Raw genomic sequence first — 13,173 nt, 5'->3', positions numbered from 1 at the left:
TAGTCCCCTCTCTCTATCAACACATAATGTAGTCCCATCTCTCTATCAATACAGAATGTAGTCCCATCTCTCTATCAACACAGAATGTAGTCCCCTCTCTCTATCAATACAGAATGTAGTCCCATCTCTCTATCAATACAGAATGTAGTCCCATCTCTCTAATATCACTACAGAATGTAGTCCCATCTCTCTATCTATACAGAATGTAGTCCCATCTCTCTATCAACACAGAATGTAGTCCCATCTCTCTATCAATACAGAATGTAGTCCCCTCTCTCTATCAATACAGAATGTAGTCCCATCTCTCTATCAATACAGAATGTAGTCCCATCTCTCTATCAACACAAAACGTAGTCCCATCTCTCCATCAATACAGAATGTAGTCCCCTCTCTCTATCAATACAGAATGTAGTCCCATCTCTCTATCTACACAGAATGTAGTCCCATCTCTCTATCTACACAGAATGTAGTCCCATCTCTCTATCAACACAGAATGTAGTCCCATCTCTCTATCAACACAGAATGTAGTCCCCTCTCTCTATCAACACAGAATGTAGTCCCATCTCTCTATCAATACAGAATGTAGTCCCATCTCTCTATCAACACAGAATGTAGTCCCATCTCTCTAATATCAATACAGAATGTAGTCCCATCTCTCTATCAACACATAATGTAGTCCCATCTCTCTATCAATACAGAATGTAGTCCCCTCTCTCTATCAATACAGAATGTAGTCCCATCTCTCTATCAATACAGAATGTAGTCCCATCTCTCTATCAATACAGAATGTAGTCCCATCTCTCTATCAATACAGAATGTAGTCCCATCTCTCTATCAATACAGAATGTAGTCCCATCTCTCTATCAATACAGAATGTAGTCCCATCTCTCTATCAATACAGAATGTAGTCCCATCTCTCTATCAACACAGAATGTAGTCCCATCTCTCTATCAATACAGAATGTAGTCCCATCTCTCTATCAACACAGAATGTAGTCCCATCTCTCTATCAACACAGAATGTAGTCCCATCTCTCTATCAATACAGAATGTAGTCCCATCTCTCTATCAATACAGAATGTAGTCCCATCTCTCTATCAATACAGAATGTAGTCCCATCTCTCTAATATCAATACAGAATGTAGTCCCATCTCTCTATCAATACAGAATGTAGTCCCATCTCTCTATCAATACAGAATGTAGTCCCATCTCTCTATCAATACAGAATGTAGTCCCATCTCTCTATCAATACAGAATGTAGTCCCATCTCTATCAATACAGAATATCAATACAGAATGTAGTCCCATCCTCTATCAATACAGAATGTAGTCCCATCTCTCTATCAATACAGAATGTAGTCCCATCTCTCTATCAATACAGAATGTAGTCCCCTCTCTCTATCAACACAGAATGTAGTCCCCTCTCTCTATCAATACAGAATGTAGTCCCCTCTCTCTATCAATACAGAATGTAGTCCCATCTCTCTATCAATACAGAATGTAGTCCCATCTCTCTATCAATACAGAATGTAGTCCCATCTCTCTATCAATACAGAATGTAGTCCCATCTCTCTATCAATACAGAATGTAGTCCCATCTCTCTATCAATACAGAATGTAGTCCCATCTCTCTATCAATACAGAATGTAGTCCCATCTCTCTATCAATACAGAATGTAGTCCCATCTCTCTATCAATACAGAATGTAGTCCCATCTCTCTATCTACACAGAATGTAGTCCCATCTCTCTATCTACACAGAATGTAGTCCCATCTCTCTATCAACACAGAATGTAGTCCCATCTCTCTATCAACACAGAATGTAGTCCCCTCGCTCAATCAACACAGAATGTAGTCCCATCTCTCTATCAACACAGAATGTAGTCCCATCTCTCTAATCAATACAGAATGTAGTCCCATCTCTGCGGATCAATACAGAATGTAGTCCCCACTCTCTCTCTATCAACACAGAATGTAGTCCCTCTCTCTATCAACACAGAATGTAGTCCCATCTCTCCATCAATACAGAATGTAGTCCCCTCTCTCTATCAACACAGAATGTAGTCCCCTCTCTCTATCAATACAGAATGTAGTCCCCTCTCTCTGTCAATACAGAATGTAGTCCCATCTCTCTATCAATACAGAATGTAGTCCCATCTCTCTATCAACACAGAATGTAGTCCCCTCTCTCTATCAATACAGAATGTAGTCCAATCTCTCTATCAATACAGAATGTAGTCCCCTCTCTCTATCAATACAGAATGTAGTCCCATCTCTCTATCAATACAGAATGTAGTCCCATCTCTCTAATATTAATACAGAATGTAGTCCCATCTCTCTAATATTAATACAGAATGTAGTCCCATCTCTCTATCAATACAGAATGTAGTCCCATCTCTCTATCAATACAGAATGTAGTCCCATCTCTCTATCAATACAGAATGTAGTCCCATCTCTCTATCAATACAGAATGTAGTCCCATCTCTCTATCAATACAGAATGTAGTCCCCTCTCTCTATCAATACAGAATGTAGTCCCATCTCTCTATCAATACAGAATGTAGTCCCATCTCTCTATCAACACAGAATGTAGTCCCATCTCTCTATCAACACAGAATGTAGTCCCATCTCTCTATCAATACAGAATTTAGTCCCATCTCTCTATCAATACAGAATGTAGTCCCATCTCTCTAATATCAATACAGAATGTAGTCCCATCTCTCTATCAATACAGAATTTAGTCCCATCTCTCTATCAATACAGAATGTAGTCCCATCTCTCTAATATCAATACAGAATGTAGTCCCATCTCTTGATCAATACAGAATGAAGGAGTTTTGTATTGCTGGTGGATAGTTCATGTAATGTATGGACTAACTAATTAACTATATACAAACTACTAGCTATCTAAATATCTATCGCACAATATTTTCCTTCAAGCTCTCCAGGATTAAGGTTAACAAAGTGCTGCCTGTCCAATCGCCCACTCAGAGAACCCACAGCTTGGTTTTTGCATGTGACTGTGCACCGATGCATAAGGACGACACAATCTGCTGCGGATGCAAATGACATGCTCTACTTTGTGAATAAGTGTTTATCTCTAAATGACACACTCTACTCTGCGGATAAGTGTTTATCTCTAAGAAACACGCTCTACTTTGTGAATAAGTGTTTATCTCTAAGAGACACGCTCTACTCTGTGAATAAGTGTTTATCTCTAAGAGACACACTCTACTCTGCGGATAAGTGTTTATCTCTAAGAGACACGCTCTACTCTGTGAATAAGTGTTTATCTCTAAATGACACGCTCTACTCTGTGAATAAGTGTTTATCTCTAAATGACACACTCTACTCTGCGGATAAGTGTTTATCTCTAAGAGACACGCTCTACTCTGCGGATAAGTGTTTATCTCTAAATGACACACTCTACTCTGCGGATAAGTGTTTATCTCTTAGAGACACGCTCTACTCTGCGGATAAGTGTTTAGCGTCTTCAATTAGAAGCTTGTCATTGTTTCTCAGTGACACCTAGAGGTGAGACGCTGGGCCAATTGTGTGCCGCACTATGGGACTCCCAATCACAGCGGTTGTGATACAGCCTGGAATCGAACCAGGATGTCTGTAGTGACGCCTCTAATTACTGAGATGCAGTGCCTTAGACCGCTGTGATACAGCCTGGAATCGAACCAGGATCTGTAGTGCCTTAGACCGCTGTGATACAGCCTGGGATCGAACCAGGATCTGTAGTGACGCCTCTAATTACTGAGATGCAGTGCCTTAGACCGCTGTGATACTGCCTGGGATCGAACCAGGATCTGTAGTGACGCCTCTAATTACTGAGATGCAGTGCCTTAGACCGCTGTGATACAGCCTGGGATCGAACCAGGATCTGTAGTGCCTTAGACCGCTGTGATACAGCCTGGAATCGAACCAGGATCTGTAGTGCCTTAGACCGCTGTGATACAGCCTGGAATCAAACCAGGATCTGTAGTGCCTTAGACCGCTGCACCACTCAGGAGCCCCCAGCAGTTTTCCTCATTATGTCATTATGTCAGTCACTGACAGTCACTCACTGACAGTCACTCACTGACAGTCACTCACTGGATGAATTACTGACCGCGGGGGCCCCCCCGTTGATTTTGTTAGTCACTCACTGACTTGTAGTAATCATGGATGAATTACCGACCGCGGAGCCCCCTGTTGATTTTGTTAGTCACTCACTGACTTGTAGTAATCATGGATGAATTACCGACCGCGGAGCCCCCTGTTGATTTTGTTAGTCACTCACTGACTTGTAGTAATCATGGATGAATTACCGACCGCGGAGCCCCCTGTTGATTTTGTTAGTCACTCACTGACTTGTAGTAATCATGGATGAATTACCGACCGCGGAGCCCCCTGTTGATTTTGTTAGTCACTCACTGACTTGTAGTAATCATGGATGAATTACCGACCAGGAGCCCCCTGTTGATTTTGTTAGTCACTCACTGACTTGTAGTAATCATGGATGAATTACCGACAGTCGGAGCCCCCTGTTGATTTTGTTAGTCACTCACTGACTTGTAGTAATCATGGATGAATTACCGACCGCGGAGCCCCCTGTTGATTTTGTTAGTCACTCACTGACTTGTAGTAATCATGGATGAATTACCAACCGCGGAGCCCCCTGTTGATTTTGTTAGTCACTCACTGACTTGTAGTAATCATGGATGAATTACCGACCGCGGAGCCCCCTGTTGATTTTGTTAGTCACTCACTGACTTGTAGTAATCATGGATGAATTACCGACCGCGGAGCCCCCTGTTGATTTTGTTAGTCACTCACTGACTTGTAGTAATCATGGATGAATTACCGACCGCGGAGCCCCTGTTGATTTTGTTAGTCACTCGAACTCAGATAATCACATGAAACACAGCAAACATGTAACTCAACAAAATGTGTTGCATTACATGAAATGAGTTATACAATTTGCTAAATCTTCTCTCCACCCCGTGGTCAAACGTGTCGAACTGCTGGAAACATTTTCCTCGCTACGCCTCATGGCCAGATGTTTAATCAAGTCAACTGATAAGATTATGATGCATTCGACTGACGAAAATCCCTCTGTTTCTCTCTCTATCCCTTAACATCAATTTCTCTCTCTCTCTCTCTCCCTCTCTCTCTCTCCCTCCCTCCCTCTCTCCCTCTGTTTGTCTCCCTCTGTTTCTCTCTCTATCCCTTAACATCAATTTCTCTCTCTCTCTCTCTCCTCTCTCTCTCTCTCTCTCTCCCTCTCTGTCTCCCTCCCTCTCTCCCTCTGTTTCTCTCTCTCCCTTAACATCAATTTCTCTCTCTCTCTCTCTCTCTCTCTCTCTCTCTCCCTCTCTCTCTCTCTCTCTCTCCCCTCTCTCTCCTCTCTCTCTCTGTTCCCTCTCCTCTCCCTTAACGTCAATCTCTTTGTCTCCCTGTCTTCCTTTATCTCTGTCTATCCCTTAACATCAATCTCTCTCTCTCTGTCTGTCTCTCTGTCTCTCCTCCCTCCTCCCTCCCTCCCTCCCTCCCTGTTTCTCTCCCTGTCCCTTCCCTGCTGTCCCTCATGCCTCATAAATTTCCCTCTCTCCCCCTCTCCCTCCCCTCTCTCTCTCTCTGTCTCCTCTCTCTCCCTCCCTACCTCCTCCCTCTGTCTGTCTCCCTCTGTCTGTCTCTCTGTCCCTCCCGGCCATCAATTTTTTCCTCTCTCTCTCTCTCTCTGTCTCTCTCTGTCCCCGGCCTCTCCTACCTCCCTCCCTCCCCTCTCTCTCCCTGTCTGTCTCATCTGTCCCTGCTGTCCTACCTACCTACCTCCCTCTCTCTCTCCTCCTGTCTGTCTATCTGTCTTTACCTCCCTTACCTCCCTCCCCCTCTGTCTGTCTGTCTCTCTCTGTCTGTCTGTCTCATCTGTCCTCTACCTCCCTCCTCCCTCCCTCCCTCCCTCCCTCCCTCTCCCCCTCCCTCCCTCCCTGTCTCCTCTGTGTCTCCCTCCCTCCCTCCCTCCCTCCCTCCCTCCTCTCTCCCTCTGTAAATCTCTCTCCAGCTGTCTGTCTGTCTCATCTGTCCTCTCATCTGTCCTCTGTATCCCTCCCTCCCTCCCTCCTCCCTCCCTCCCTCTCTCCCTCCCTCCCTCCCTCCCCTCCCTCCCTCCCCCTCCCTCCCTCCCTCCCTCCCTCCCTCCCCTCCTCTCCCTCCCTGTCCCTCCCCTCCCTCCTCCCTCCCTCCGTCCTCTCTCTCTCTCTCTCTCTCTAAATCTGGAGCAGCAGTGGTTGCCATGGTCACCACAGAGTGTCCTTGGCTGGGGTGTGTCTTGACTGGCAGCTTCCTCCGGCTTCATGACTCTGAGAGGTGTGTGTGTGTGTATGTGTGTGTATGTGTGTGTATATGTGTGTGTATGTGTGTGTATATGTATGTGTGTGTATGTGTGAGTATGTGTGTAATCAGGACCCGCCCCTCTACCTACGCACATCATCCTCCTCTGTATAAGTTAAACTAAGAACGAACTGGAGTGGAGACACAGAGAGAGAGAGAGAGAGAGAGAGAGAGAGAGAGGGGGAAGACATGGGAGGGGGGGGGGGGGGGAGAGGGAGAGGGGTATCCCTGAGAGAGAGAGAGTAGGGGAGTGGGGGAGAGGGAGAGAGAGAGAGGGAGAGAGAGAGAGTAGGGGAGAGGGAGAGAGAGGGGGATAGAGGGGGAGAGAGAGAGAGACAGGGAAAGAGAGAGACAGAGAGAGAGAGAGAGAGGGGATAGAGATATAGGGAGAGAGGGAGGGATGGAGGGGGAGAGAGAGGGAGGGGGAGGGAGGGAGGGAGGGAGGGAGGGAGGGAGGGAGGGAGGGAGGGAGGGAGGGAGGGAGGGAGGGGGAGGGAGGGAGGGAGAGAGAGAGAGAGAGAGAGAGAGAGAGAGAGAGAGAGAGAGAGAGAGAGAGAGACTAGAGAGAGAGAGAGAGAGAGAGAGAGAGAGAGACCAGAGAGAGAGAGAGATGGGGAGAGATATTGAGAAAGGGAGAGAGAGAATGAGATAGAAGAGGAGGAGGAGGAGGAGAGGTGCTGGTCTAGGTTCAGTATGGTAGATCAGAGAGGTGCTGGTCTAGGTTCAGTATGGTAGATCAGAGAGGTGGTGGTCTAGGTTCAGTATGGTAGATCAGAGAGGTGCTGGTCTAGGTTCAGTATGGTAGATCAGAGAGGTGCTGGTCTAGGTTCAGTATGGTAGATCAGAGAGGTGCTGGTCTAGGTTCAGTATGGTAGATCAGAGAGGTGCTGGTCTAGGTTCAGTATGGTAGATCAGAGAGGTGCTGGTCTAGGTTCAGTATGGTAGATCAGAGAGGTGCTGGTCTAGGTTCAGTATGGAAGATCAGAGAGGTGGCGGTCTAGGTTCAGTATGGTAGATCAGAGAGGTGCTGGTCTAGGTTCAGTATGGTAGATCAGAGAGGTGCTGGTCTAGGTTCAGTATGGTAGATCAGAGAGGTGCTGGTCTAGAGATGAATTACAATTAAAGTTGTCCGTGATGCGATTTGAATAACCAACCTTTGGGTTGCTAGACGTTTTGCTAGACGTTTTGGGTTGCTAGACGTTCGCGTTATGCTGCTACCCATCTTCATTGACCAACCTCCCTCCTTTCGTTTTTTGGCTTAAGTAACCTTTTCTATCTTATGAAACCATAACAAATGTAACATATCGCCAGCCCGGCCTCAAAAACGAAACGTCCCTGCTGTATCCCTGCATGCCAGCCCGGCCTCAAAAACTACATGTCCCTGCTGTATCCCTGCATGCCAGCCCGGCCTCAAAAACTACATGTCCCTGCTGTATCCATGCATGCCAGCCCGGCCTCAAAAACTACATGTCCCTGCTGTATCCCTGCATGCCAGCCCGGCCTCAAAACGAAACGTCCCTGCTGTATCCCTGCATGCCAGCCCGGCCTCAAAAACGAAACGTCCCTGCTGTATCCCTGCATGCCAGCCCGGCCTCAAAAACTACATGTCCCTGCTGTATCCCTGCATGCCAGCCCGGCCTCAAAAACTACATGTCCCTGCTGTATCCCTGCATGCCAGCCCGGCCTCAAAAACTACATGTCCCTGCTGTATCCCTGCATGCCAGCCCGGCCTCAAAAACTACATGTCCCTGCTGTATCCCTGCATGCCAGCCCGGCCTCAAAAACTGAATGTCCCTGCTGTATCCCTGCATGCCAGCCCGGCCTCAAAAACTACATGTCCCTGCTGTATCCCTGCATGCCAGCCCGGCCTCAAAAACTACATGTCCCTGCTGTATCCCTGCATGCCAGCCCGGCCTCAAAAACTACATGTCCCTGCTGTATCCCTGCATGCCAGCCCGGCCTCAAAAACTACATGTCCCTGCTGTATCCCTGCATGCCAGCCCGGCCTCAAAAACGAAACGTCCCTGCTGTATCCCTGCATGCCCCCGGCCTCAAAAACGAAACGTCCCTGCTGTATCCCTGCATGCCAGCCCGGCCTCAAAAACTACATGTCCCTGCTGTATCCCTGCATGCCAGCCCGGCCTCAAAAACTACATGTCCCTGCTGTATCCCTGCATGCCAGCCCGGCCTCAAAAACTAAACGTCCCTGCTGTATCCCTGCATGCCAGCCCGGCCTCAAAAACTACAAACGTCCCTGCTGTATCCCTGCATGCCAGCCCGGCCTCAAAAACGAAACGTCCCTGCTGTATCCCTGCATGCCAGCCCGGCCTCAAAACTACATGTCCCTGCTGTATCCCTGCATGCCAGCCCGGCCTCAAAACTACATGTCCCTGCTGTATCCCTGCATGCCAGCCCGGCCTCAAAAACTACATGTCCCTGCTGTATCCCTGCATGCCAGCCCGGCCTCAAAAACTACATGTCCCTGCTGTATCCCTGCATGCCAGCCCGGCCTCAAAAACTACATGTCCCTGCTGTATCCCTGCATGCCAGCCCGGCCTCAAAAACTACATGTCCCTGCTGTATCCCTGCATGCCAGCCCGGCCTCAAAAACTAAACGTCCCTGCTGTATCCCTGCATGCCAGCCCGGCCTCAAAAACGAAACGTCCCTGCTGTATCCCTGCATGCCAGCCCGGCCTCAAAAACTACATGTCCCTGCTGTATCCCTGCATGCCAGCCCGGCCTCAAAAACTACACGTCCCTGCTGTATCCCTGCATGCCAGCCCGGCCTCAAAAACTACATGTCCCTGCTGTATCCCCAGCTAAAAATCGTCTAGCATCCCAAAACGTCTAGCAACCCAAAAGTTGCGTATTCAAATCGCATCACGGACAACTTTAATTGTAATTCGACTCTTATCTTATCATTGGATTACGGGCATCCCCAAATGAATACTGCACATGCCATATACGTTTCGTAACATATCATAGTAATTTGGGAGTCACAGATTTAAGTGTACTATGTTACATTTACCTCTGAGTCCAGGTTGTACATGTCTGTAAGACTTCACACAGCACCGCACCCACGCACACACAGGGAGATGTGAGTTAGCTGGTGATGTCATTTCATATGTTGAGCTGCTAACTAGGACAGTCCCTTGCCTCAGTGAGAACAGTTAACTCACACACACACGGTCATGTCTTATTGAGTGAACACTTAACACACATGTTTTCACTATGGGGTATTGTCATTATGGGGTATTGTCATTATGGGGTATTGTCATTATGGGGTATTGTCATTATGGGGTATTGTCACTATGGGGTATTGTCACTATGGGGTATTGTCACTATGGGGTATTGTCATTATGGGGTATTGTCATTGGGGTATTGTCATGGGGGTATTGTCACTATTATGGGGTATTGTCACTATGGGTATTGTCACTATGTCACTATGGGGTATTGTCACTTCATTATGGGGTATCCCTCTCCTATCTTTCTCTTTAACTCTCTCTCATTCCTTATTTCCCTCCCTCCACCCTCTCACTCACTCCCTCCCTCCCTGCCAGCATATATATATATATATATATCTCTCTCTCTCTCTCTCTCTCTCTCTCTCTCTCTCTCTCTCTCTCTCTAATTTCAATTTAAGGGTATTTTCTCTCTCTCTCTGTCTCAGCTCTAATGAAAAAGTGATGTCTGATCAAAGAGAGAGGGATGATGAAGATGGATTGAAGCCAGAATGAGACAAGGCTCCTCTTCATCTGCCAGCTAGCCTGTTCTGTCCGTATGTGTTTCCTCACCAAATACAGCGTCTTGCTTTATGACTTTAATGAGTTAATGAGTTCATGGTCGTCGTGACATGAACTGTTCCCTGAAATGATGTCCGTCCGCATCACGTCCTGGTTCTGTTCGTTGAGGTGACAGACAACGATTCGGGTCAGGAAGGCCGTCAGAAAGAGACTAAGATAAGAAAATATGACATTTTCCTACAGGACATTTCTTTTCTTTTTCCTGCTACTGCCGATCTCTGTTTCACATGTTTAAAACCTACAGGGCTACCGCATCACAATGTCTATGTAGGTGGAAGAGACATGGACCGGAGAGCTACTGTAGTAACCTCACAGTAACCACTGAGTCTACTCCACGACAGGAAACAGAGGAGGTGTACCTTCCTGTAGGTAAAATCTATAGGACACAGGAAACAGAGGAGGAGGCCTGACTGTAGGAAACATCTCTAGGACATAGGAAACAGAGGAGAGGACTTTCCTGTAGGTAAAATCTATAGGAAACAGGAAACAGAGGGGACCTTCCTGTAGGTAAAAGCTTCAGGAAACAGGAAACAGAGGAGGAGGCCTGACTGTAGGAAACATCTCTAGGACATAGGAAACAGAGGAGAGGACTTTCCTGTAGGTAAAATCTATAGGAAACAGGAAACAGAGGGGACCTTCCTGTAGGTAAAAGCTTCAGGAAACAGGAAACAGATGAGGAGACCTGACAGTAGGTAAAAGCTACAGGAAACAGAGGGGACCTTCCTGAAGGAAACATCTCTAGGACACAGGAAACAGAGGAAGGGACCTGACAGTAGGAAACATCTCTAGGACATAGGAAACAGAGGAGTGCACCTGACTGTCGGTAAAATCTGTAATGTTCTCCGTCTCTGACATGGATGAGGACATCTAGTTTAGTATTGGACTAAACAGCAGGAAGATGAAACATATTGAGTGTGATCATATTCTGCCCTGCTACTAACCAGGCACAGCAATTACTGGACTGAAACAAAAATGTACCCCAACCCTGATACTATGTCCTACCCAGTCCTCCCTAACCCTGATACTATGTCCCACCCAGTCCAGTCCTCCCTAACCCTGATACTATGTCCCACCCAGTCCAGTCCTCCCTAACCCTGATACTATGTCCCACCCAGTCCAGTCCTCCCTAACCCTGATACTATGTCCCACCCAGTCCTATCTAACCCTGAGTCCTACCCAGTCCTCCCTAACCCTGATACTATGTCCACCCAGTCCTCCCTAACCCTGATCCCCCAGTCCTCCCTAACCTGATACTATGTCCCAGTCCAGTCCTCCCTAACCCTGATACTATGTCCCCACCCAGTCCTCCCTAAACCTGATACTATGTCCCACCCAGTCCTATCTAACCCTGATACTATGTCCCACCCAGTCCTATCTAACCCTGATACCATGTCCTACCCAGTCCTCCCTAACCCTGATACTATGTCCTACCCAGTCCTCCCTAACCCTGATACTATGTCCCCACCCAGTCCTCCCTAACACTGATACTATGTCCCAGTCCAGTCCTCCCTAACCCTGATACTATGTCCCCACCCAGTCCTCCCTAAACCTGATACTATGTCCCACCCAGTCCTATCTAACCCTGATACTATGTCCCACCCAGTCCTATCTAACCCTGATACTATGTCCCACCCAGTCCTATCTAACCCTGATACTATGTCCCACCCAGTCCAGTCCTCCCTAACCCTGATACTATGTCCCCACCCAGTCCTCCCTAACCCTGATACTATGTCCCACCCAGTCCTCCCTAACCCTGATACTATGACCTACCCAGTCCTATCTAACCCAGTCCAGTCCTACCCAGCCCAGTCCTATCTAACCCGGTCCTGTTTAACCCAGTCCAGTCCTAACCCTCTAAATCCAGTCCTGTCTAACCCAGTTCAGTCCTATCTAACCCAGTTCTACCTTACCCAGTCTAGTCCTGTCTAACCCAGTCCTACCGAACCTTGTCCTATCTAAACCACTTCTACCTTACCCAGTCCAGTCCTATCTAACCCAGCTGTACCTAACCCAGTCCTACCTCACCAAGCCCTTTCTAACCCAGTCCTACCTAACCTGGTTCTACCTTACCAAGTCCAGTCCTACCTCACCCAGCCCTGTCTAACCCAGTCCAGTCCTATCTAACCCAGTCCTATCTAACCCAGTCCTACCTAACCCAGTCTAACCCAGCCGTACCTAACCCAGCCCTACCTAACCCAGTCCTATCTAACCTAACCCAGCCCTACCTAACCCAGTCCTATCTAACCTAACCCAGTCTAACCCAGCCGTACCTAACCCAGTCCCATCTAACCCAGCCCAGTCCTACCTCACCCAGCCCTGTCTAACCCAGTCCAGTCCTATCTAACCCAGTCCTACCTAACCCAGTCCTACCTAACCCAGCCGTACCTAACCCAGTCCTATCTAACCCAGTCCTACCTAACCCAGACCCTACCTAACCCAGTCCAGTCCTATCTAACCCAGTCCTATCTAACCCAGTCCTATCTAACCCAGTCCTACCTAACCCAGACCTACCTAACCCAGCCGTACCTAACCCAGTCCTATCTAACCCAGCCCAGTCCTACCTAACCCAGCCCGGTTCTGGTCTTACCTTCCAGCAGATCTCTGGCCAGCCCAGGCTCCGCCCCAGTGGACCTGACGAAGTCCGACAGGACGGCGTCCATGTCCAGAGTCATGTGATCATGTGGATGGGCTGCCCAGGCCGCTACGGTCACCTTAGTGGACGCCAGCCTTCACACTGTCATCTGGGAACACGAGGACACACACACACACACACACACAGACACACACACACAGACACACACACACACAGACACACACACACACAGACACACACGCACACACACACACACACACGCACACACACACACACACAGACACACACAGACACACACACACACACACAGACACACACACACACAGACACACACACAGACACACACAGACACACACACAGACACACACACACAGACACACACACAGACACACACACACAGACAC

General features: G+C 47.9%; 1 protein-coding gene across 1 annotated transcript in view; it reads right to left on the bottom strand.

Annotated features, from left to right (window-relative positions):
- Positions 1 to 12,898, bottom strand: part of LOC112263931 (OTU domain-containing protein 7A-like) — a 76,142-nt gene extending 63,244 nt beyond the window's left edge. The window contains 1 exon segment of the mRNA XM_042318126.1: positions 12,764 to 12,898. Coding sequence (XP_042174060.1) covers positions 12,764 to 12,848 — 85 coding nt within the window. The 5' untranslated portion in view covers positions 12,849 to 12,898.
- Between the last annotated feature and the right edge of the window lie 275 nt (positions 12,899 to 13,173).

Source organism: Oncorhynchus tshawytscha, unplaced genomic scaffold (assembly GCF_018296145.1).
Source record: "Oncorhynchus tshawytscha isolate Ot180627B unplaced genomic scaffold, Otsh_v2.0 Un_contig_3335_pilon_pilon, whole genome shotgun sequence".
Lineage (NCBI taxonomy): Eukaryota > Metazoa > Chordata > Actinopteri > Salmoniformes > Salmonidae > Oncorhynchus > Oncorhynchus tshawytscha.
This window is presented reverse-complemented; position numbering and strand designations above follow the sequence as displayed.